Below are 26,761 nucleotides of genomic sequence, written 5' to 3' on the forward strand. Positions count from 1 at the left end.
GATTTTTGCTTTTATGTTTGTAAAAAGGCTAAGTGTTTAGTCCTCATGGTTACAAAGGAAAAACAGGCAGTGAGAGGAGTGGGAGATTCCAGTGGTCGAGCAAGATTCCTGCCCCCTCTCATACATCTTTTCCCTTTTTGTCACCTGCATGTTCGTCTTCATGGCTTCTGTGCAGTCCCACATGGGTACTGCTCTTTCACAGGCCAGCCCATGCAAGCACAGTACCCATGTGAGCCTGCACAGAAGACCATTCAACGAACAAGTTACAAGTAAGTGCAACACTGTTTTTCTCCCTCTCTCGACACACACAACTTCAAGCAGATCTTAAAACAGTGCCAATCTCAACATAAGTGTCTCCCCATGTGTTTCTCTGGAACAAAGCATACACGGAAGAAAATAGCTGAAAATCATTCCACCTACAGGACATACGTTCAACCTTGTAGAATTCCAGAACTATGACTGGCATTTTCTAATTGGAAGAGTAGATGTGGCAGTATTTATGAATTTGGCCTGTGGTGCATGAAACTTCTGAATGTGCTAGCTGTTTGCTCATGCAAATTTGAACCTATGAAGGCAAGCATGTCTGGTTTCAGTGCCCCTTTTCTGATAACCATCTCTCCCATCTTCCAGGTGAATATATTGCCTTGTACCAGAGTCAAAGGGCTATTCTAAAGCAGCGCCACCGGGAGAAAGAGGAGTACATCAGCAGACTGGCTCAGGACAAGGAGGAGATGAAGGTGAGCATTGCATCCCCTCCCCCATGCCCAGGAGAAGGGCCATGGCCGAGTGATGGGGTACCTGCTTCAAATACATAAGGTCCCTGGCGCCTCCAGTTAATGCAGGTTCTCAGGTATCTGGTGCTGGGAAAGACCCTTCTCCACCTGGAACTTTGGAGTGCCACTGCCAGATAGTGAATCAGACTATTGGCCTGTCTTGTAGCGCCATCTGGCTCAAACCTTGTAAAGGAACAAGATGGCCCCTTTTTTGATCCTCTGAATAACAGTTGCCCTTTAACCCCACACTTGACCACCTGTGTATATGAACCAGATGATATTTTTATTTCCTTACAAGTTGCTTTTTCAGTTAGGGTGCTTATTTTTTGGGGGGGTGATATCCGATGCTCTCGGCCTCAGTTGTTTTAGAAGACAGAGCACCTCCAACAGCGAGAAAGGCAGCTTTTGAGCATATTCACAGAAGTAAACAGTTAAGGTCACTTTTGCTGAGTTATTCCAAAACACTTTGTTAAAAAATCTAATAACTTAAAAAAAAGAAACTAGAGCAATTGCCCTATGAGGAGCTGTTAAAACACTTCGGTCTGTTTAGCCTGGAAAGAAGGCAGTTAAGGGTCTATCTAATGATGGAGGTCTATAAAATTATGCATGGTATGGGGAGAGTGAACAGGGAGAAGCTTTTCTTCCTCTCCCATAATGCTAGAACGCGGGGTCATCTGCTGAAGCTGGAGGGTGACAGATTCAAAACAGATAAAAGGAAGTATTTCTTCACACAACGCATAGTTAAATTGTGGAACTCCCTGCCCCAGGATGTGATGGCTGCCAACCTGGAAGGCTTTAAGAGGGGAGTGGACATGTGTATGGAGGAGTGAACATGTTCATGGCTACTAGTAAAAATGGATGCTAGTCATGATTGCCTACCTATTCTCTACAGCAGGGGTGGGGAACCTTTTTCCTGCCAAGGGCCATTTGCACATTTATGACATTCAGGGGCCATACCAGGTGTAGATCTCCTGGTGGGGGGGAAGAGGCCAGGGTTGCCAAGTCTCCAGCCACCATTTGGAGGTTGGCAACCCCAGGGGAGGCCACACAGAGAAGGCCTGCAGGGTGCCCCCACTCCCCCCTCCCAGGCGGAAGGGCAGCCAGCAGTGGGCCCGAGCAAACGAGGTGCCAGGCGGGTGCAGCCCACAGTCGATCGGCAAGGGAGGAAGGAAAACAGAGAAAGAGGAAAAGGGAGGGAGGGAGAGAAATGGAGAAAGAAATGGAGAGAGAGGGAGAAAGAAAGAAAAGGACAGAGGGAGACAAAGAAGAGGACGGAGGGAGACAAAGAAAAGGACGGAGGGAGACAAAGAGACAGAAAAAGAGGGAGAAAGAGAGGGAGAGAAAGGAGAGTGACAGAAAAAGAGAAAGAAAAGAGAGAAAAGCCTTCCCCAACACACACACACGCTGGCCCAGCGTGACCGGGCCCCAGCCTCCCCTGCCCCACCCCACACATACATATACACACACTCACACCCGGTGGCGCACAGAGCCCCGCGCAACCGGGCCCTAGTCTCCATGCCCTCTCCTCCCCAGTCCACAAAAGGGCCCCCTGAAGCCCGATCGGCTCCTGCATATGCTCTGCCACCGGGAGCCGCCAGCCTTTTTCCCCCTCCCTCTCGCTGCTCAACAGCCGACAGTCGGCAAGAGGAGGTCCAAAGGGCGCTGCAGCACCGCTGTAAGCCGTGGCGCCAGGAACACCCTCTGGGAGGGCCGCCCTGCGCCCCACCTCTGCAGCAGGGCCCCGGAGCTCCCAAGGGTCACAAAAAATGTCCTCGGGGGCCGCATACGGCCCCCGGGCCTGAGGTTCCCCACCCTGCTCTACAGTCTCAGAGGAACATGTCTATTATATTAGGTGCTTTGGAACACAGGCAGGATAATGCTGCTGCAGTTGTCTTGCATGTGGGTTTTCTAGAGGCATCTGGTTGGCCGCTTTGCGAATACTTCTTTTTATCTATTTTGAATCTCACACATAAAGAACTAGTAACTTGAGGTTGTTGTGGAAAGTGGCAACAATTCCCATGTATTTGTATGCATATTCCCATGTATATTGGAAACAGTGGTGCCATCAGAGCAGGACTTCAGGTTGCAGGTCTGTGGTCCTAGCCTACAGACTTAGCCGGGGGAGCCTGAAAGCAGTCTGTAGCTTCACATTTGGACTTTGCATAACCACCAGAGGGGATGGGGTCTCCTTAAGACTGCCGAGTCCAGGGTTTAAAAGTACTGAATGGCATCATGGCTTAGGAAGAGGGGAGGCATTTGTCATCCTGTGTATTCTGTGGGCCAAATGGACGCTGGTGGTTCTATTCTTTCCCTTTGTCCTCCTCTACTGCAGATGAAGCTACTGGAGCTCCAGGAGCTGGTGATGCGTTTGGTCGGGGAGAGAAACGATTGGTACACAAAATACATGACAGTAGCTCAGAACCCAGAGCCGCAACCTGGCCCAGGGAGTGAGGCTGCCGTCGCAGCGGAGAGGCGCCTTGAGCTGGACGCTACAGATGGCGAAGGTGAGGCTGCTGTTTCTTAGAAGGACAGTTTCAACGCTCCTTGTTGCAGAATGGGAGGAGTTCTGTGCCATGTGGGTTTTGTTCCGGAGCCAAGTTCCAGCCTTGGTCCTTGAGAAGTCATGGCAAAGGGAGCATACTTCTCAACATGCACAGGATAGAATGCCATTCCCCCACCATGGAGGAACACTGACCATTCCTCACACATCATTAAAGGCCTAAACTTGTCGCAATCCCTTCCATTGTATATTGATTTTCTATCAATCCCACGATACAGACGATTATTTATGTTGGCTAGACTAAATCCCATTACATCAGGGGAGTTAATGGGTCATTTAAATAGGGTACCGTATTGTGAGAGAGTATGCCAATGTGGTTCTGGCCAAATAGACACTCTTCAGCATTCCTTGTTAAGCTGCGACCTGCTCAACAAAGCTAGATACAGATGGATAAAGCCTTTTAGCTGGGAATCTATTTGTAAACTGGATAATTTGAGGATTCCTTTAGCAGGGGTGGATTTAAATACTATATTAGGGCTGAATTGGCCATATGAACAGTATCGTTAAAGTAAAGTATCTGAGTTTAGGGCAGAGGATTTCTAGATGAGTCCTAAAATGTGGCTGCTCGTCTTCTGAGAGGTGTTGGAAGGCATATGCCTATACAGTCTGTGCTGTGCCAGTCGTACTGGCTTCCAGATCTGATTCAGTATGTTTGACCTTTTATGTAGTCTGGGGACCTGTGTCCTGAGGGGCTGTGTCTCCTGATGCCTGCCCTTACCTCAGTTGCAGGTGGGAAATCAGGCCTTGCTTCTGTGTGTCTTTGCTGCCTCACATGAGAATGGTAGTGGTCAGGAGCAAGACCTTGTGCACTGTAGCCCCTCATCTCTTCAATAGCCTACCCAGTGAAGGGAGAAGGGAGTCTTTATCTGTTTCACAAAGGTGGCACAAGCTTTTAAAATTTAAATTTGCTCTTAATGTTTTTGCCGTGCTGCTTACAGACTTATTTCTGTTAGTGTTTTTCAGTCTTACAACAATATGATTAATTTTGCTGTTTTAATTTATGCGCAGGATGTTTTGGGGAGCCTAAATTTGCTTTTAATTAATAATGAAAACTAGAATTCCATTCTTTTAGAAGTTAAGCATCATTGACCTCCCCTTTTGCCTTTCAGGGTTGCGGGAAGTGAGTTTGACAGACGAGCCAGAACAGAAACCGGCAGTTCCTCCTCCATCCCGTCCGTTCCACGCTGATGGCCAAGGTCCCCCGCCTGCTCCTCACGACCCTACCGCCAAGCAGATCATGCAGCTTCTGCGTGAAATTCAAAACCCCCGAGAGAGGCTGGGCTCCCTCTTGGAAAACCCCTGCATTCCCTTCTTCTATCGGGCTGACGAGAATGATGAAGTCAAGATCATGGTGGTTTAATCAGCCTCCTCAAGTTGGCACAGAGTTTGCCAAGGCAGCGAGGGTCCTGGCTTTTCTGCCCTGCCCACCTCTGCTGATGCCAGGCACCATGTGCCATTCCTTCTCTTCACTGTTCCTAAATGGATCATGCACTGTCGGCATGTGAAGTTCAGGGGTGCACTTGATTTCCTGGCTTCTGCTTCTGGCAAGCCGGTCTTTCTCTCAGCCAATGACTCTGTTCTACATGTAAGGTCACAATCGCCATATGCCCATCATCATCCCAGTAATTTATTCTGCGTCTGGATGGTTTGGATTTGGATTGACTGCTTGTCTCCCACCACGGATCTTGGCCCCTTCTGCTTTACTGCCCAGCCAGCCTCGTACGCCGATCCTCTCAGCTGCCTGCATCTGGTCCTCCCTATAACAAGTTGGCTAGCTGACTATCTAGACAAGCTCTGCAAAACATTTTGTTTCATTGTAATTGAACAGGCTGGGTAGCATGGTGGGGCAGCTTTCCCACTCACCTCTTTTGGGAGGTGGGTGCTTGATTAGTTGATGTATGTTAATTTGGGGGGGGGCTGTGAAAACACAGCCTGCACTTGCAAAGGTTACATACTTCGCCATCTTTTTGTTGGACTTTTTAATATGGGAAACCTAGTAAAAAGCAAATCACTGACTTTTTTTTAAAAAAATGGCTTTTGTGGTAATTCCTGGAATTTAAGCTATCCCTAGCTGGATCTGTTTTTGTCCTTCTTGGGCAGTGGTTATTCTGAAATTGAGCCTGGGGTCTTTAGAGTAATTGTTTTTCCTGTTAGGCCTCAGTACAGGAGTAGGCAGAGGACATCATGTGTTGGAGCATGAAGGGATGTGCCGTGAGTACAGTTGCCGTTCAGTGAAAAAGGTCTCAAGAGCGTGTGCATCTGGGAGGGACTTAAGAATTTGCTCTAAGCATGGCCAGAATCCTCCACAGGAAGCCAGCTATAGGAAATGTGTACGTATCTCTGTACATTTGCACATAGGCAGTGACAGTGGTGGGCTGGTGATGTAACTGACTATCATGGCGGGTCTGCCTGGAAGGGAAAGGTGGGGAAGATACGCTGCCGGTTTGCCCTCTAAAGTGTTCTTCTGATTGCTAACGTGACTGATTTCTTCCATTTTTATCAGAGCTTTTCCTTTCTGGCACAGTCTGCTAGAAAAAGCCCATCCGAAGCCAAAAAGCACATAGGGAAGTTTTTTAAAAGGCATAATTCTTCCTCCTCATCCCTGGTCCAGTCTTCTGTGAGAGTGAGACGTAGACTAAATCACTGCATTCTTCCAGGCTGTAGAGAGTGGAGTGTCTCTGGGTATTGCCCAGATGGGGAACAGAGGAGACATTAATGAGAGTTGACACGGCCCCGATCTTGACAGTGTTACTTTTCAGTGCATTGTGTTGGGGCAATGGCAAAGCAGGCCTGCGAGCTCCCATTTGCACGAGTTAGTGTGTACATAGTGTATCTGTGTAACATTTTGTATATACCTTGAATAAAGAGACGAAAACCCTTTGGCAGCATTTCTGGTTGCTGGAAGGTTACTCATAATCTTGTATTATAAAAATGATCTAACTTCAACCAGTGGGGTGGGGGCAGGAATGTCATTTAATATGGAACATTATTAAATATTTATTGGGTGTCTGGTTTCCAGGAATGTGAAAGGGGGAAAAAGATTATTAGAGAAATCTTGCATTCTACTGCAGAACTAATTTAATCCTGTTATAAATTTGTTCTTTCTGAATAAACCTGTTCCACCTGGCACACTTGGTATGACCCTCTTATGTTCTGAAGAAAGGCCGTTTGCTAGTCTTAGTAATTAGATGTGATTGCTCATGCACAATACTTCACTCCTTCCATAGGAACAAGGGCAGAAAAATGTGTTTTCTCTGTATTTTGGTTATTTGGGATACCTGTTTTCAGTCTGTTCATCTAACTCTTGCTTTTTCAAGCACTGGAGTCTCAGGAAAAAGGCACCCTGTACAACCAGCATAGGAGCTCTTTAGCCGTAAAATATTTGCTTGTAGATGAGAGTGACATGAAATTTCAGCTTATGTATCATCTTCTTGATTCTTAGAACCTCACTGTATATGTATTCAAGGGGGGGAGGCTCAGTGTGTGAAGGCAAGGGGAATAACAGGCTTTCCGAGTGTCCCAGGCTGGACATCATGCACCGTGAGTCAAAGGCCCTCAAGGTGTTTTGTAGGGAAAACTTTGACTGGACCCACTCTTAGTCAACTGCTGGATCATAAGCAAGAGCAGTTCACAAAATTGTTGCACCGTGTGTTGACTGCCAAGTCATCATCTCTTGGTGAGAAGCAGATGAGAGAAATGGTCAGTGGAATCTGCTTGGACTGTATAGAACTCACTTCTAGAACTTCAGTTACAATGGTGCAGTGATTATGACTAGCTTCAGTGGATGGCAGTACCTCACTTTATAAAGACCTTGCATGGAAAACCTGTGTGTGTGTGTGTGAGAGAGAGAGAGAAACAGGACTTTGCTCCTCCCCCCAGAGTAGTACAGTCTGCACTGTTCATTACCACTTTCATTTCCCTACTCCTACACATGAAGCCAGCTGGGTGACCTTGAGCTAGTCACTCTCAGCCCCACCTGTTTGTTGTGGGGAGGGGAAGGGAAGGTGATTGTAAGCTGGTTTGATTCTTCCTTAAGTGTTAGAGAAAGTCGGCATATAAAAACAAACTCTGCTGCTTCTTCAGAGGCATGAGCAATTCAGCATATGAAAATTCTTTGCCACAGGACCAGAAAAGCATTAAATGTGACAGCCTGGAAGCACAGAGTGAGATACTTTTATTCTAGGCATGGAGTCCTCCATTGTACAGAAATGATAGTTTATTTCAGCCAGTGAACAAGAGTTGACAGATCACAGACAGCATCACAGGTACTACCAGCACTGCGAAGATTCACCCACAATTCGGGGGCAACAAAATAACCCAACTCTATGCAGCAGAGAATTAACCTCAGGTTTGCTGCTGGGTCTTGGTTGGATGCACATGTGTACATATATAGACTCTTCCTAATCAAGTATTTGCTAAAATCAACATCAGAAGCATTAAAGGCTTTTAAAACTTCTGGACACCATATAGATTTAGATCTTTATATATATATATATATATATTTATAGATATTTATATAACAGTAAAGATATGTTTCTCATTACTACAATATAACTCATTTTTATTCAGTTAAAGCAACTGGGAGGAAGGAAAAACCAGTTTCACTAGAAGTCACGTCTGATATGTGCAAGCCACAAGCTACGACAGAACAAAGCCGTGTTTTTAAGATGTGCGTCGGACCATTCCAGGACAGAACAGCTAATAGGCAGATAAAAGATGGATCTCAGAGGGAGCAGAGTTACATGTCAAATGGTGGCTTTGGACTCTCCGGGCGGGAGGGGCTAGCTTTGCCCGGGCGGCTGGAATGTAAAGAAAGAGACAAGAACACACACACAAAAATAAAAACAACAAAGGAAGAGAGGGAGTGAGACAAAAAAGTAAAACAATAGTTAAAAATATGGAAAGAAACTGACATCAGAACTTGGCATAGAAAGGAGTCTCAACAGAAATCAAAAGCCACAGCACTGGGAGAAAAGAACTTAAATTGTAAGTGGGGTTGACTTGGAGACTTACAAAAAGAATGATTCAACTTGGTTTGGGGTAAGGGTCAGCATGTCAGTTCTTTTTCGTTCATTGTAGTTGCATTTACTCCCCAGTGTAGACATAAAGAAGCCAGTTAAAAGGACGAGTCAACAATCGCAGTGACATTTCCCCCCACATACATACATACATATATGTACCAGCAGCATGCAAGTAGTAAAGAATATTAGAACCACCAGGATATTCAAGACACCAAATGCCTAGTGTGCTTTCCTCCCATCTAAAGCAAAAGGTGGTTGCGATAAAACATTTTACACAGCAAACCTTCCTGGAAAATATCAGCTTGTCCATTTTTTCTCCCAAAGAGGAAATATAGTAAATTCTCCTAGTGCGTCTCCCTCTCCTGATATGTGAAGTCAGTTGTAAGTGGTGATAGCAGCCAGTGGCTCTTACCCACCATTTTGCTACTGTGAAGAACAGAGGGCAGCCCCTTGTACCAGTTTCTTGTACTCGGAGACGATGGCAAAGGTCTTCTATGTCCTTCGGTAAGCTGTCCCCAATGGCATTTTTGCTCCCTTGTATGAGGGAGGGGCCGACCACTGTCTCCAACACGTTTGCTCTTCAAATTGAACCCACATACCAGATGTATTACCTTGGTTACCAAGAACATTATACATTTTTTTTGTTACAGTATGTTTCCTCACTCAGAGGTTTGTTTGTTTTTTCTTCTCAACTACAGAGGAAAAAAATTGCTACAGATGTGCGCTAGACGCTACAGCTAACCAATGCAGGCAGGACACGGTGCGTGCGCAGGCCGGACCGGGGCAGGCTGAGTGACTGGCTGATGCAGCTGCCGTTTTGGCGCACGGCGGATGCTCCTGTAGTGTGATGCTCCAGAGAGCTCGTGTCCTTCCAAGTCCCCATGCCACTGAACTAGGACTACTCTACACTCACAAATCAATACAGGACGCACGAGAGAAGACAAAGAAGTGCTCAATCACTAACGAGCATTGTAATGACTCGGGGGAGGGGAGGGATGGGGCATGAATGGGTGGCAGGGGCAGGGAGCCGTGGGTGCGGTGCTTGTCGCCAGCTGTCTACAGGCCTCAGGTTATAAATCTAAGAGGGACGGTTCAGCTGGTCGGATTATGGTAGGTCGAGTAGGTGAAGCAGGGCCCTTCCGGCTGTGGGAATAGAGAGAGAGAAAAGACGAGAACAGACACACCGAAGTTAGCATGGTGGCCATTCACAATCAGGCATGCTTCTCCACCTCATCCTAGCCAGCACCTTGGCTGATTTTTAAATCTTTGCTGTTTTTCAAAAGCTACGGGGCAGATTGACTGCATTTCCAGGATTTCTTGTGGATGGATTGTCTACAAATCAAAGCTATTGCTGGAAAGGGGGTGCTGGTGGCCGGCTGAGTGTTGAGAAGCATGAAGCACAACAACTGTGATGTTACTGTACCAAGCGAGTGGAAAGAGCGATGTCACACAGGATGAGTGGCGTCCTCTGGGAGGGGCTGTTGCAGAAACTGCCGGCGAGGCTGGAGCAGGACCAGCTTTTGCCCTTGCCGCAAAGCAGGCGTCAATCGGTGACTTTTTGATCGTGGCAGCCGAGCTCAGCTTTGCCCAAAGCGATTTGAGTTCTCAAGGAACTTACTACAGGCAATCTTGAATTTGGTCCCAGTGAGCCCTCCCCGAGTAACAGTTCTAGCTTTCCTGAGAGGGTGAGACGTTGCTTTGTCATGCTCATAGTGAAATCAGCACAAGTACTGCCGGTGGTTTAACCACGTCGCCACAAACCAATCCAGGGTGTCCAGCTGTTGGACAAGTCTAGACTGAGCTGAACCCAGCAGACAGATGTGTTTATCTTTTTAATGTCCTTTTTTATTCTATGGGAGTATTCAACCTCGTTAACCCAACTGTTAAGAGCCCCGTGGTGCAGAGTGGTAAGCTGCAGTCAAAAGCTCTGCTCACGACCTGATTTCGATCTCGAGGGGAGTCAGTTTCAGGTAGCTGGCTCAAGGTTGACTCAGCCTTCCATCCTTCCGAGGTCGGTAAAATGAGTACCCAGCTTGCTGGAGATATAAAGTGTAGATAACTGGGGAAGGCGATGGCAAACCACCCCGTAAACGTAGTCTGCCTAGTAAATGTCGGGATGTGACATCACCCCATGTGTCAGGAATGACCCAGTGCTTACACAAGGGACTACCTTTACCTTTAACCCAACCGTTATACATTAATTACTTTGATTACAAAAGTTGGGGAAAATGATTTAGCTGTCATTTACTGGTGAATTACCTATAATCTCCCTTGAGCACAGTCCCACAATGGAAGCCAATAAATCTGTCATATGGGCAGGCAGAGGATTGCTGTTGCAAATGGGTACTGTGTGGCTTGAATGGGTTGGCTATCCATAAATAGTGCCCTCATGAGCAAATCCTAGCACAGCACTAGCCGTGAGTTCTCACACAAAAGGCATATTTGTGAAGAAATGAAATAATTTGTATATTGTGTGATAATCCTACAAATTATGGAGAATGCTTTACCAACAGTTGTGATCAGGGCCTGCTGTAGGTCACACTACATAAATCCTTATCTTATGCGTGTCATTTTTATGCACAAGAAGGCGGTGTGGTGTAGAGGTTACAACTTCTAACTAGGATCTGGGAGACCCAGGTTTGAATCCATATTTTGTCATGGAAACTTGCTGGGTGACTTTGGGTCAGTCACTTTCTTAGGCTAACCTACCTCACAGGATAAAATGGAGGAGGAGAGAACAATGTCGTAAGGTGCTTGTCTCCCACTGAGAAGCAAAGTGGGGTGTAATGGTCCGTCTAACATCAGGTCAAAACAAACACCAGGTCAAACACCAGGTCAAAACAAGCATCTAAAACTGGCATCAGCTGGCACCAGTAAAGGGCACAGCTCGGCCAACACGTGTCCAGGCCGTCCATTTACACGTGTCAAGAATTGCTGTAGACGACGTTCAGTGAGCAAGCAATGAAAGCTGTATAACCATCTTGCACTTCTCTTTCCTTTCTAGAATGCGCATAGAGAAATGGAGCTGATCTGCCCCATTCCAGACCTGCAGCTGAGTTATTAAACTACAACAGCCTCAATTTGCTTGGGAGATGCTAATTGTAGTGAGACAAAGGGGGCGATCCCAGCAAGAAGAGTTAGCTTTGCAACCCATGTTACTTGTAGCCAAGAATGTTGATAGACCGCTTTACTTTCTCCAGGTGATCACAAAATTCTGGCAAATTAGCTGATATGTGTCAAATGCATACAAGTTACTGATTTCTTCAATGCATTTTGAGATCCAGGCTCTAGGCAGGCAGTATTTCCTAACAGCGAGTCCCAGAAGGAAGAACGGGCAACAACCAAACCACCTCAAGAAGACCTACTCCGAGAGGAGTCGTCAAGGAGCCATCGTGCAGCCTAAGCAGAGCTGCTGGGCGGTGGCCACCGGGCAAGCGGCTGTTATTGAGGAGGGTTGGCTGGAAGCGGGAGAGAAATGATGCCCCCCAGAAGCAATACTGCCAAACAACTACTGCGATGGAGAACCATGTTACAGCCCACTGAGCTGCGACATGCAGCGTCACCACAAGGTAGAAGCCAGCTACAAGGTCACTCAGGGATGATACAGAGAAATGTAGAGGACTCCTACGCCCACCTGTTTACCACTGGCCTCCCCTGTTTCTCTGTCTTGTACCATCAAAACTACTGATTTGGATGGGCCTCTTGGGAGACAAGCAGTACTTTGGGCCCATACTTCTAAAAATGAGCATTTTTCAACATTTCACATTCACATGCTGATAAATACTGTTCAATAAGTCCCACCGTGGCAGTTCAGTTCCCACAGCTTGCCACCTTCACACACCTTTTTGTTCCTTGGATAAAGAGTGGTTACGGGCAAAGATTAGAGGCAAAGATTCACACACAACATTGCAGCATCTTGAGGACCACACTTTCAAAAACAAAACATTATTCTAGCCCTCATGGTTATAGAGGGGAGGGGGGAACGCGGAAGTCCTTCCCCATTCCTATCCTATCATGTAGTTCTCCTTTCTTGCAAAACAACCATCCTGAAATTACTTTGAATCATATCACTGTTGTCCATTGTAGGAATATAACACAGTCAGCAAATCTAACAAAAGTGTGCAGCTAACCTAATGCATAAAATCTGTGACACAGAATCAACATTTTTGTTTTGTTTCTGCAGAAGACGACAGGCCTGGCATCATATTCTGTTTCCTGTTGCCTAGTTCTCACTCTCTTTGTATTGCTTACTTGACTGGGAAGATGAAACAAGCTCTTGGACCATCTCACCATTTCTGGTGATAAAGCAAATCTGCTGTTACAGTGTTCAGGAATAGAGAAAGGGGAGAGAAGAAAGAGAGAGGCAGAGAACGCAAGACAAGGATTGGGGAAATCTCTCTCCTTGCAGTGGGGGAAGAGTAAGCACAGCGGAATAGGAGGAGAAATAAAATCCAGTGCAGGAAATTCAGGTGAAAGGTGAACAATGGGATGTTTGTCACTAAGAGTAGTTTCTTATCTATGGGTGGGAGTGGGGAAAGGCCCATCGAAGCATTCCAAGCATTGAGCCGGATATCCATAAATCCCAAATCAGGAGGAAGTACACACCTAGAGGAGGACCCTGGCAACTTGGGGAAAGTGTTCCTACTCTGGGACCGCAGGATGGAACGACACAGCTCCTTGACCAATGTGTGTGCCTAAATCTGCCTTTGCCGCAGAAAACAGGAATGCAAGGACAATAGAACCAAATTCAGCAAGGGGGCGGAACACTCGCTCAACCCTTCTGCCGGCTGACTCCTAAATGTCCATCTGAGGCTGGGTTTTTTGGTTACTTCCACTCTTGGAGCCCAGCCGGGGAAAGAACTGGAGGGTCTGACTTGTTGATTTAGGCCTGTTTGGTTTTCAGGTATCTGTTCCCTGCTTGTTGTGCATTGAATGGCTTTTGTGAAGATTGTTCTGCCATCAGTGGGGTATTGAACAGGGTGGCCTATTTGGCCCCCTCAACTCTTTGATTTCTTGTAAGTCATCCGGCCAGCAACTTCCAGTATGGTCACACACACGCACCCCACACATCATCTTTATGTGAAGTCAATGCAAGTTATCGTCTTCTCTCAGTATGCACGTATCAAACAGATCCTGTGACTTAGTAGGCACCAGAAAGAGCACAAAAATTAAAACAGATCTGCCCTTGAAATGGCTACGATTTAAAAATTACTGAAATAGACTTTAATATGCTAATTCAGTTGAAGAACTGGTGTTTTTTTTCAAAGACCTTACTTTCAATCTCACAAAAATTAAACATGCAGCTATACATGCCTGTTTGCTCCATGAAACACTTATAAAATTCTTCTGAAGTTTTTGTGTGTGCTAAGTTTATGGTGAGGTGTATCTTCTGCCCTTTGTGCTTCTGCTGTGCATTTAAATCACTTTAAATCTGGCTTGATCGTTGTAGCTGCCCTCCGATCAACTTTTTTTTTTAACACCAGGATATATTGAACCACTGTCTGGACATGTATATCTATTTGTGGCATGGGTGGAAGCTGCACTACAAAGTGGTTTGAAACCAAACTGTCATAGCTTCCAATCATCGTTCCATGAAGACTGAGGCAGGGGGCATCTAATGGATATTCATTACTGCCAGCAGACTATGATTCCCAGGATTCTTTGAGAGAAGCCATGACAATCAAGCTAGATTTGCCCTTGTGGTGTAGGTATAAAATTGGTTCATTATATACTTCTCCACTCAGCCTGACTGCAGCATGTGAAATACCCTGGCTCCAACAAACACTCAAGTAAACAGAATGGATATAAACTGCTGGTTTTGATATTTGGTGCTGATTTTGCAAAGTGGATTCACCTGAGCTACGTTCCATCTATGGGTGCGAAAGCACTTAGTGCAAATCAACAGTGTTTTAAAGGGAGGATTAATTTAGGAAAACCAAGTCCAGGGGCACGTGAAAGACTAACATCTATTCCTTGAGATGATGTCTGTCTCATTAAATCTCATGTCGGAATAGATGTTGTTAGCCTTCAACGTGCCACTGGACTTTTATTTTGCTGCAAGAGACTAGCACTGCAATGATCTATTTAGGAACAAATCCAACAGAACCTCCACTGGGTGGAGTTCAGGGACTGTAACATCTGTTCACCACCAGGGGCAGTTCATATAAAGTCACATAAAGCATCCAGTAGACCAACTGGAAGGATCACAATCCAGAACAATAATTTAAACACACTCACAAAACAACAAAATTTAGGTTAAAGCTATTGGAGCAGGAAGAACACATGGGAGATTCTGGTGCTGCCAACCTGTGAGAGGGAAAGCACTTGGGAAAGTAGGAAGGAGAAGAGCTGCTGTTTTGCTTTGAATTCTGGTGCAGCATTTCTCCAGTGGGCAGCAGAAGGGGTCCTTCCATGATGTAAGGAGAGACGGACTCCCCAAGCAGCCAATTTGGGATGTATTAAAGACTGTCAGAATGGGAATGGCAGGCAAACCCCCAGAGCTGGGGCGGGGTGGGGGGGGAGACACTAGAGTGACATACTGTTCCAATTTGAAAGTCACTACTTAGGTGTGGCAGAACCATGGTACAGCCAGGGGATTTGCACTAACCATATATTTTAATGAGGCAATGCTCAGTTTACCTGATATTTGCCACCCAAATGGATGCATCGAACTGGAAGAAGATGGCTTCTAAAAACCAAATCCACAAAACGCAAGCCACCAGGTTGTTTCCCTGAGCGCTGGAATGAACAGCAACTGCACAGGGCAAAAATGGACTGTCCCTAATTTTCCCTGTTGTTCATCAACCAAAATCTAGGGGGCACAGAGGGACAGCAACAATAAGCTCTACCCAAACATGTGGGTGTGCATTGGGACCGAAAGTACTTGGGTCAGCTGAAGGACCTCAGATAACAGGGAAAGATTTCCGTCTGAGACCTTGGAGAGCTGCTGCCCACCAGAGCAGGTTGCATGCAGAAGGCTCTAGATTCAAATCTCTGCCATTTAAACAGTGTTGCACTTACCTGTAACTGTTGTTCGTTGAGTGGTCTTCTGTGCGGGCACACATGGGACTGCGCAGGCGCAGGCCAGCCACGGAAAAGATTAGCAGAGCTTCTAACAAATTCAGCTCCCAAGGAGCGCTCCCCTCCCCCTCCCGTCAGGGACCCAGCCTTAACGGCTTTTCCCGCCCAGGAGTCACCTGACCGGAGGGGGTGGGGAGCACTCCTCCCTCAGTTCTCCTAACGCCGCCGCGGGGAGTACACTCTTTTACGGTGCCATCCACAGCGGGGAAGGAGGGAGGGATGTGTGCCTGCACAGAAGACCACTCAACGAACAACAGTTACAGGTAAGTGCAACACTGTTTTTCGTTTTCGTGGCTTCTGTGCAGTCCCACATGGGAGAATAGCAAGCTGACTTACTGCGGAGGTGGGTGTGCGATGGTCAACGGAATAATGTATTCAATACTGCTTTCCCCACAGCCGCATCAGCTCTTGAGTCGACATCTACGGCGTAGTGTTGAATGAAGGTCGTTGGAGTAGCCCACGTCGCCGCCTTACAGATGTCCGTAATGCTGACCGACGAGGCGAACGCAGCCGAGGTCGCTTGTGCTCTCGTGGAGTGTGCATGCAGGTTAAGAGGACAGTCTACCCCTGATGCCTGGTAGGCCAATCTAATGGCTGTTACCACCCACCTGGAGAGTGTGTGAGTGGAGACTGCACTCCCCTTATGTATCCCTTTAAAACAAATAAACAGATTATTATCCTGTCTAAAGGGCTTAGTTCTCTGTAAGTAGAATAAAAGTGCTCTACGCACATCCAAGGTGTGTAACTGCTGTTCAGAAGGGGATTGTGGAGAGGGAAAGAACACGGGCAGGGTGATGTCCTGCGATAGATGAAACTTCGAAACCACCTTAGGCAAGAAGGCCAGGCTCGGGCGCAGGACAACTCTATTAGAGAAAATCTTGGTGAAGGGCGGATCCGCTCTTAAGGCTCTCAGATCACTTACCCTCCTGGCTGAAGTGATGGCTATCAAAAAAGCTGTCTTATAAGACAGCAGAGACACATCACAAGACGCCATGGGTTCAAAAGGCTTAGTAGTTAAGTGCGAAAGAACTAGAGACAGGCTCCATTGGTGAACAGGAGCGTGTACCTGGGGGAATAAATTTTGCAACCCTTTCAGGAACCTTTTACAAAGTTTATTGGAAAAAAGAGAACCAGAATCTATTCCATCGTGGAACGCAGAAATAGCTGCCAAGTGGCATTTGATGGAGGAATTCGACAACCCACCGTCCTTTAATGACAAAAGGTACTCAAACAACTGCGGTAACTTACACCTTTGGGGTACAATGGCGTGAGACAAAGCCCAAGTAGAAAAACGAGACCACTTGAGTGCATAAGCCCGCCTAGTGGACGGCTTACGGGCCGAAAGGAGGACATGGGTCACCCTATCCGACCACTGAGTCACGGAGTGATCCTCCATGCAGCTAGACTGAGAGAGGCCGGGTTGTAGTGAAGTACCTGACCCCTGGTCAGAAGGGACGGGGAATCGGGGAACTTGATGTACCTCTGATACGACATGTTCCATAGGGTTGCAAACCATGGCCTTTTCGGCCAGAAGGGGGTTACTAAAATCAAATCGGCCCTTTCCTGGAGGGCTTTCCCTAACACCCTCGGGATCAGGGGAATTGGGGGAAACGCGTACATAAGACCCGCTGACCACTGGATCTGGAACGCGTCCCCCAGAGATAATGCATCTCTTGCTGCCCTTGAACAGAAGCTTGGGCATCTTGAATTTTCCTGCGTAGCAAACAGGTCTATGCCTGGCCAACCCCATTGGAGGAAAATCGGACGGAGGAAGGAAAAGGGGATGGACCACTCGTGCTCTTGGGACACGTCCCTGCTCAAGGCATCCGCCGTAACGTTTGAGCAACCCGCCACATGAATAGCCGTGAGGGATACCTGACGCTCTATAGCCCACTCCCATATGCGGGACGCCTCCCGGCATAAAGCTAGGGAATTGGTGCCCCCCTGCTTGTTTATATAAAACATAGCCGTGGTGTTGTCTGTGGCGATGAGCACATTCTTTTGAGCGAGAACATCTGCAAAAGAAAGGAGGCCAAATCTAATAGCTTTCATCTCCAATAGATTGATATGCAACGAGGCCTGGTGTGGAGACCACCTACCCTTAGCTGTAAGGGTTCCACAATGGGCCCCCCAGCCTCCCATGGAGGCGTCAGAAAACATTTGGAGGTCATGCGATGTGACACCGAAACTAACCCCCCTGAGAAGGTTAGACTCATGCGCCCACCAATCTAGTGAACGAATAACCACCCTTGGAATCGATAACTTCTTTTCTTGAGGGTCAATGTTGATTCTGAAAGCTCTCAAGAACCAATTCTGCAGGGGTCTCATGTGCAACCTAGCGTAGAGGACCACGGCAGTAGTAGACGACATGAGCCCCAACAACTTCTGAATATTTACTGCCTTCTGATATCTTTGAGCCGAGAAGTATCTAACCCATTTCTGAATGGCTCTAATCCGGGGTATTGGGAGGAAGGCAGCCTGACGCACAGCATCCAGGGTTGCCCCTATGAAGTCTACCCTCTTAGAAGGCGTAAGACGTGATTTTTCAAAATTAATAATTAACCCCAGACGGGCCAAGGTGTCCGTCACCAGCGTGAGGGAGGCGAGTAAAGCCTGCCGAGACCTGCCCACCAGCAGCCAGTCGTCCAGATAAGGGTATATATCACAACCCTGCAATGCTAGGAACCCTATCACCTCTGCCATCACCTTAGTGAAAACACGTGGGGCAGGGGATAAGCCAAATGGTAAAACTGTATACTGATAGATGACCCCTTCACATGTGAACCTGAGATACTTTCTACATTGTCTGTGGATCGCAATGTGGAAGTACGCATCTCTGAGGTCTATGACCGCAAACCACATATCAGCTGACAGAAGGGGTAAGATATCCCGTAGGGACAACATTCTAAATTTTTTGAATTGAATATACTCATTCAGGTCTCTTAAGTCCATAATGGGCCTCTTTCCACCCCGTTTCTTGTCAATCAAGAAATATGTGGAGAAGAACCCTAATTGCGATTCGGCGGGCGAGACAACCTGAATTGCCCCTTTTGATAACAGGCTCCGTACTTCTTGCAGGATCTCTACAGAGCTTCTGCCCGCCTCTGGCCTGGGATAAGAACACGGTGGTGTCTCTGTGAATTCCATGTAGTAACCTGATGAGATGATATTTAACACCCAGGAATCAGAGGAAATTTGTAACCATTTACTAAAGAAAGGGAACAAACGCTCAAAAAACATTGGTGTAACAGGTTCTGATACTGTCAACGCCGATACCTCTGAACTGGGCAAAACTGGGCCCGACAACTTAAGGTCAGGTAGTCAGGACACAGACTTCTTTCCCCCTTGGTTATCACGTGTGGGGTAACCTCCCTTTTTTCCCCGACTCTTAGGGTTGAATCTCTTATCCTGCTGAGTAGCAGGATAATGGCGGGACTGGGATTGTTGATAGCCCCAGGACTGAGGCCTATAAGATCTCCCCGAGTAATAAGCCTGGGACTGCCTATAGAAAGGTCTGGGTTTGTAAGAAGGACCAGCCTGCTGGGTAACTCCCAAAGATTTCGCCGTAGCCTTTTGCTTACGAAGATTGTGTAAGACCTCATCGGTCAAATCACAAAATAATGCCTTAATATCAAAGGGCATGTCCTCTATCCTAGCCTTAACATCAGGCGCCAGTGTGGATGCTCGTAACCATGAGTGGCGTCGTAGAACAATGCTAGACGCCATACTCCTGCCCGAGGAGTCTGCCATATGCCGTGAAAGGGCAATCTGGTTCTTCCCTAGTCTCTGGCCCTCTGATTGGAGGCCCTTCAAAAGAGCTCTCTTCTCATCAGGGAGAGAGTCGAAAATCTCAGATACCCTTTCCCATAATGACATTTGGTACCTTCCCATCAGGGCCCCAAAGTTGGCAATACGGATCCCCATAGCAGCCGAAGAGTATAGCTTTCGGCCTAAACCATCCAACTTACGCCCCTCCTTGTCAAGAGGGGCAGAATGTGCCCCTGATTTGTACTTTGCAGCTAGCACCTCCGTAATGATGGAGTTGGGCTGCGGATGCTTGTAGAGAAACTCAGCATCCTCCTCCTTGATCTTGTAAAGATTCTCAATCTTTCTAATTGAGGCAACTACAGAGGCTGGCCTGTGCCAGGTGGCCATGGCAACCTCCTTGATGCCCTTGACCATGGGGAGCTTGGCAGGGCCAGTATCGGGGCTAAATAACACCCCCATGATGGGGTCAGATGGCCTGGGGTCTGCCTGAATGGCTGTTAAATTCAAAGATTTTGCCATACGCAATAATAAATCGGAGAAAGCTTTCAGGTCCTCCGTAGGGGAAACCGGGGTAGGGTCCCCCACTATATCGTCCGGAGACGGTAGTGAAGTTTCCTCCGAGGAAGACTCCGAACCCAGTTGTCCTTCATCGTCACTGACGTCGATCTCGACGACTTGCCTGGCTTTCGACGTCGAAGCCACTGGTGGTGGTAACTCGTCGGCGTCGACCGCTGTCGACGTCGAAGGACGAGGCGGCGGGACGGGCAGAGTTCTCCCTGTCTCCGACGATAGCCTGGACTCCTTTCGGCGTCGAGGGGGTAGCTCGGCGGACGAAGGGGGAAGGCCAGTTGCGCGCTGCCTCAGATCAGCAATGGAATCGCCTCGGCGTCGGTGGTAAGGACCGGCGTCACACAGGCTGCCAGCGTCGACCCGACGTCGAGAATAGTCGGCTTCGAGCTGACGTCGAGGGTCGAAAAAATTGAAGTGAGGATACCAAGGGGGAGGGCAATACCCCCATGGCCCCCAACTCTGGTACGGCATATAGCCCCGTGTATAAGCATCCGGCGTCACGGGCTCCTCCGTGTCCGAGATAGCACTCCCGGGAACCTCCAAGATGTCATCATCCTCGGACGACAATGAACGCACCTCCACCCCCGATGGCGATAGAGGGCGAGGGGGCCTTAAGGCAGGTGCTGCCGCACTCTGCAGGCGCTGATGTGGGCTCCGACCCCGATCAGTAGGGGGCGTCGAGCCTCTACTCGGAGGAGAGCGGCGACGAGGAGAAATGGAAGCATGCCTCAACGCTCCAGAAGCTGCACGCGAAGGAGCTCGGTGTCTCGGCGACGACCTCCCGACGTCGACCGTTCCTGCTGGTGCACATGGAGTCGATGCGCACGACGCCGAAGGAGCCGGTAAGGACAATTTATCTGGGGCAGAACGCACAGAATCCCCCCCTTTTCTCGATTTTGGAGAAGCAGGGTTTTTCTTTTTATCCTTGTGCTTCTTTGAGGGTGGTTCGGACATGGCCCTATCGCCTCTACCCTGGGAGGTCGACCTCTTCGATGTGGTAGCGGGGTCAAGAGAACTCGGTCTCTGGGCTTGATCCGGACACAGCGATTTCTCATACAGAGCTGCCATTAATTTCTTTGCCCTGTGTTGGCGGCATTTGGGGGTAAACAATGCACAGGCTTTACAGGCCGCTACTACATGTCCCTCGCCCAGACACAGCAGACAGTCATGGTGGTCATCCGAAGAAGCCATCTTGGTACCGCACGTGCGGCACTTTTTAAAAAGGGCCATGTCCATACGCGAAAAAACTATCCGAGGTAAACTAAGAAAAAATTTTACCTCACAACGTCGTCAAAATGCGAAGCTCGATCAAATAGCTGTTCTCTCCGCGGCGGCAGAATGAGAACTGAGGGAGGAGTGCTCCCCACCCCCTCCGGTCAGGTGACTCCTGGGCGGGAAAAGCCGTTAAGGCTGGGTCCCTGACGGGAGGGGGAGGGGAGCGCTCCTTGGGAGCTGAATTTGTTAGAAGCTCTGCTAATCTTTTCCGTGGCTGGCCTGCGCCTGCGCAGTCCCATGTGGGACTGCACAGAAGCCACGAAAACGAACTAGTTGAAACAATCTAATTGGAGAGCAGCTGCCAGTCAGAGTCAACAGCTACGGGCCAGATGGGCCAAAGGACTAACAAAGTCTAAGGCAAATTCATATGTTTAGGGGAGCAGATTGAGAAGAAAAAGACTTGACTAGGGCCAGGTCCCTAGCAATGACTCTCTCTCTCTCTCTCTCTCATGTGCCCACCACCCAATTCTACAGTATCTAATAGTTGCCATTGAGATAGATCACGATGGGTAGCCGTATTCATCTGTCAATGGCAGAAATTTTGTTAGTCTTTAAGGTGCTACTGGATTCCCTTTTCTACTAATAGTTGCCATATCATATTAGAATTAAAAAAAAATTAAAAGAAATTGCAGCTTAAGGTTCACTACGTTTTGACTACAATTCTCCACCAGACAGGGAATCTGCAAGATTTGGTTCCGAAGACATTTACGGCGTGGCATAAGAGTTCTCTAGGAGAGGCGAGTGGTGGAATGGGGGAGAGGAGATGGGAATGGAAGGGGGCAGGAATAACACTAACACTGATTCATGCACCACCAAAGCCTTGGGGCAGGGGGACTGAGAGTGAAGAACGTACCGTGGCTGCCAGTCCTCAAGGGTCACTGATAGTGATTCTGAAAGACAACACGAGAGCAACATGGCTGTTCAGACAATTTGAGGCAAAGGGTCCAGGCAGACTGTCTGGGAAGGGAGACGCGCACACCCTCGCCCTGGCGACTACAGACATGAACATGCGCGCACACGCAACACGGATTGGCATTTGCAACGGCAGCTGCACAAGCATGCGTAAGCCTCTGCAGCCTCACCTGGGTACTCTCCCGGCTAGAACCGCACACTTACAACATAGCTGGACTGAAAGACGTACAAAGCCACACCTGCACCAGTGTCTCTCTCTTACATACACACCCTTGCGCGCTTGCATCCCAGGAATGAACACATGGATTCAGTCACACGCACATCTGCGTAGAAGCCTAGACATTCCATTCTCCAAAAGCACATGGTCACAGGTACTTTGAAGACGTTGACACATAAAGGGCCCTTTCAGTGGTCTTTTATGCATGGGAGTTTTACCTGGGGTTCGAGGCTCTCTTGACCAACACTTTTCTGTCCCGAATCCTAAAAACACTATGCACGTTGTTGTTTGCCCTGGAGAAAGTCCTGGGGTTTCCAGAGTACTGCAGAATCACCAGCAGAAATCCGGAAGCGTCTGAGTCCCTGCCCCTTGAAAATGCTGCTTTGTAATTGGCTGTAGTGCTTACTGTGAGAAAAACATCACCCCCAACTCCCCTCTCCCCCCCAGTGGAAACCCAAGTGCTGTTTTAAAACAGAGCTCTTTAAAAGGAACAGGGTGGGGGAGGGGACAAACCCAAGTACCATTTTAAAACCCATCTTACTGTGAGAAAAACTTCACACACACACCCAGCTCCCTTCTCCCGCGCTTTGGCTTATGCATGGAAATAGGGACGATTTGACCTGGGCTGATCTCAGGGGAGATCAAAGAATCGTGTTACAACGGGATTGGGAAGACCCAGACATTGTGTTGGTTGGCGCAAGGTCATCTCGAAGGGATAGAAACCTCATGCGTAACCCCAATGCAAAACCAAGTCGGACCAGCAGAGAAAGTAAGTCAAGGTGCCCATGCATAAAAGACCATTGTCACCTGGGAAGCTTCGGTGCTTTGCAGTAAGTCTGTTCAAGTCTGCTCCTGTGAGGGTCGCTCCTCAACCCTCGCTAAAGTCAGGGTTAAACACCACCTTACCTGCCTCACCAGGAGGCTACTGTCCTACTCTGCAATGAAGCGGCCTTGAGGGAAGGTGGCGCTACAACCAACCTGCCACACCTTCAGGCGCCACAAGACTCCTTTTTGGTTTAGCTCTCTGGTAGTAATTTAGTAGTTCTAGTACAGCCCATGTCTTTTTCTCATGGGTGACACACAAAATACATTAAAGTACTTACATTCCAAATATAAGTCCACCTCCTTTGACAACCCTCAATTAAATACAACAAAAAAGCACTCTTGCATTAATTTGCAAACATGCAGAACGTCCCTTGACAAAGCTACCCTATCCAAGTCTTTGAAGTGATGCAAAAGGCTCTTGAAAACACATGCTAGCCTCAGTGCCCACCCCCCAGGGAGGCCGCTCACCTCTCCATCATGGCAGGATCCAACTCCAGCTAAAAGCCCCCCTCCCTCTTGCATCCACCTTCCATCCATAGGGAGGAAACAGCCAGGAGTCATCAAGCTGGATCCCGATGCATCTCCAGCTGAGAATCCCTGCCCAAGGCCCATGTGACAGATTGGATTTGTTATGCCTTTGGGAATCATTTTAGCTTTTAAAAATGGGATGCAAATATAATGCGGAAATAAAACTACACAAGAAGAAGAGTTTTTTTTTATATGCTGACTTTCTCTACTACCTGAGGAAGAATCAAACCGGCTTACAATCATCTTCCCTTCCTCTACCCGCAACAGGCACCTTGTGAGGTAGGTGAGGCTGAGAGAGCTCTAAGAGAGCTGCGACTAGCCCAAGGTCACCCAGCTGACTTTGTGTGTAGGAGCGAGGAAGCCAACCCGGTTCACCAGATTAACGTCCGCCGCTCATGTGGAGGAGCAGGGAATCAAACCTGGTTCCCCAGATCAGAGACCACCACTCCAAACCACCGCTCTTAACCACTACACCACACTGGCTTTCAAGTACGAGGCAAATATTAACAACAGTGTCTGCATGCGACTAGGGCCAGGCCCAAACCGGGACCCCCGGGGCAGAAGCCCCATAAGGGTCCCTTTTCATTATAAAATGACCACTCAGAGGGCTATGGATCTTCTTCGTAGATTAGTAAGGAGTGTAGATTTTGTAGATTTAAGGAATGCAGTGTTATGTTGCTGATGGCTATGAATATTCCTTGCTCTATCTCATAATTAGCCAGGATGGGGCCAACGGGTGCAGTGCTGAGCTTGGAGCACTGCTTAGCCACACCTGTGGAATTTTTGAACACTTGGCTTTGTAATTTGAGCCATGGCAACTTGCATTTAAAGAATGTGTGTGTTTTAGCATAGGAATATTTCTGGTGAAAAAAACAAGAGCAGTGAAGGGTGCCCTCCAGAACTGATAACACACCATACATCCGACTCGCTGGGTTCTACCCATCCAAGATGTGCCCTGACACTTTCCTTATTATCATGCTTAAGTTACCCTTGGGGCGGGGGGTGGGGGGGAGAGACACACAGTTCCTCTTCCCTCTAGCTCCTTAACATGACAAATAACTTCAGGATGTTCTCATTTATTTAAGGATGGTGTTCGTTTTAAGTAGGAACACACAAAACACTGCTGTTCTTTGGTTATATAACCCTGACCTGGATGGTCTAGGCTAGCCTGATCTTGTCAGATCTCGGAATCTAAGCAGGGTCGATCCTTGCAAATATTTAGATGGGAGATCAGCAAGGAAGTCCAGAGCCGCTATGCAGAAGAAGGCAATGGCAAACCGCCTCTGTTTGTCTTTTGCCTTGAAAACCCTACAGGGTTGCTGTTAGTAGGCCACAACTTGACAGCTCTTTACACACACACACACACACACATTTGGCTTATGAATTTCTCATGCAAACAATTTAGAGACTCTAGAAGTGTTGGGCACTTCAGAAGTGCAATCCTAAGTACCCTCTACTAAGTCAACTGAAGTCTATTCCCTCATTTCTTTCAAGTTTCACATGGAAACTAAACAACACAGGCTGTAATTATGCACTCAACTAACCCTTTAACAGTGGGCATGTGTATGGAGGGCTCCTGAGAATCATAGAATCATAGAGTTGGAAGGGACCACCAGGGTCATCTAGTCCAACCTCGTGCACAATGCAGGAAATTTACAACTACCTCCCCCACATGATTAATCTACCTTGATACACCCCACATTCACAAAACAAGATGCACGGCTTATACTCTTCTGCACAGGCTCATACGCACAGAGAAATTCAAAGCATATAAAGGCTGGATGCGCCTCACAACTGTATGCACACACACACACACCTCAAAGGCTGACACGCTTCCTTTCAGACTTGGGCCTCATTCAGTATTCTCCACCCAGTGGGGAAAAGCCAGATCTTAAAAACAAAAACAACAACAACAAGAAGTAAAGAAAACAAACAGCAACGATGAAGATGGTTGCCTGTTCACTTGTGGCGAGAGGATTCGGGCCTCGCTGCCAAGTGTGAACTCTTCTTATTCTATATACAAGAGATGGCAGAACAAAAATGAGTTGCCATCGGGGGCCATTTGTAAACGGAGGAGGGGTCTCCGTATGGAAGGAGAATGAGAACAACTGGTGGAATGGAGGAGTTGGGGATGGAGGGGGGAGGAGGGGTAAGAGAGAGAGAGAGAGAGAGAGAGAGAGAGAGAGAGAGTTTTCCCGTAGTCTGTTTGAACGGCCTGTCCTCAGCGCTACTGGGAGATTCTTGCACATCCCCTATTCTCCAAGTCTGTGCTCCTACCAATCGAACGCAGTGGAAACCATGGAACATGGGTTATTATATTGTCGATTTTATAATGACATCCATTCCATATACCTCACCCCTACTCTATCTAAGTTCCCAGGAAGAACTGGAAAATTCTACACACACCTCCTCCTTGCAGACCACTCCAATGAGACCACCTCTAAAGTGGCCAAATTCTGTCCTGAGACCTTGTCCATTAGAAAGCAGATATTCCAAACGTTTTAATAACTTTTATGTATAATTACAACACGATAAGGTTATGACTTTTAATCTCTCTATATTACTTTTATATTTGTATGCAAATTGTGCTGTTAAACTGATGTCGACTAATCCTTTTGATTGTAATAAAAGTTGATTGTTGAGTGTTTTCCTATGCTCCTGGAAGCCATTCAAACTAAAGGATCATCTTCTCCCATACATTCCTGCACAGGAATTAAGATCGCGGGGAGATGCCCCCCTGACTGCCTCACCTTTTAAAGATGCTCATCTGGTGGGTCCACAAGAGAGGGCCTTTTCTGTGGCAGCCCCACAATTATGGAACAACTTCCCTGTCAAGAAACAGAGCCCCTTAGTGCAGTTCCTCATTTTTCAAAGATTGGTTCAGGCGTCAGGCCTACCATGGAAAAAGTTTAATTTGGAAAATAACTGTGCTGTTGCTCGAAACTTAGCAAGCAGTGACCTTTTAGAACCCAGATAAGAAACTCCAGGTGCACGGAGTTAATGGGCCTCTGAGCATCCTTCCGTACTCCCTTCTAGTTCCCAAGGCTGAGAACAATGAAACCACATTCCATCTAATTAACAAAGATGAGATCAGGAGATACAGAACCTGTGAGAGGTGGGCAGGACTGAGCTGCAGATATGTCTAGTTATGCCATCACACTTCTGACCCCCCCCCCGGTCACATGACTAGTAAAGGTTTATGTGGTCAATTGACATCACTAGCCGCATATTT

The 26,761-nt window shown here is 47.6% G+C and overlaps 2 protein-coding genes across 13 annotated transcripts in view; one reads left to right on the forward strand and one right to left on the reverse strand.

The window, feature by feature from the left end:
* Nucleotides 1–4,706, forward strand: part of GOLGA2 (golgin A2) — a 60,473-nt gene extending 55,767 nt beyond the window's left edge. The window contains exons 26-28 of the mRNA XM_056860778.1: nt 631–737; nt 3,106–3,277; nt 4,443–4,706. Coding sequence (XP_056716756.1) covers nt 631–737; nt 3,106–3,277; nt 4,443–4,693 — 530 coding nt within the window. The 3' untranslated portion in view covers nt 4,694–4,706. The remainder of the gene's footprint in view (nt 1–630; nt 738–3,105; nt 3,278–4,442) is intronic.
* Nucleotides 4,707–7,490: 2,784 nt separating this feature from the next.
* DNM1 (dynamin 1) overlaps nt 7,491–26,761 on the reverse strand; it is a 183,926-nt gene continuing 164,655 nt past the window's right edge. For 5 of the 12 annotated variants that reach the window (XR_008933777.1, XM_056860773.1, XM_056860771.1 and 2 more), the window contains one exon: nt 7,491–8,132. Coding sequence is in view for 7 of the 12 variants with exons in the window: in XM_056860773.1 (XP_056716751.1) it covers nt 8,072–8,132 (61 nt within the window). In the remaining 5 variants the exon portion in view is untranslated. Of the gene's footprint in view, nt 8,133–9,376; nt 9,498–21,900; nt 21,938–25,345; nt 25,420–26,761 lie in introns of those variants that run through there. The other 7 variants (XR_008933776.1, XR_008933775.1, XM_056860776.1 and 4 more) reach the window with 7 other exon arrangements.

This window comes from Euleptes europaea, chromosome 14 (assembly GCF_029931775.1).
Source record: "Euleptes europaea isolate rEulEur1 chromosome 14, rEulEur1.hap1, whole genome shotgun sequence".
NCBI classification, from domain to species: Eukaryota; Metazoa; Chordata; class Lepidosauria; order Squamata; family Sphaerodactylidae; genus Euleptes; species Euleptes europaea.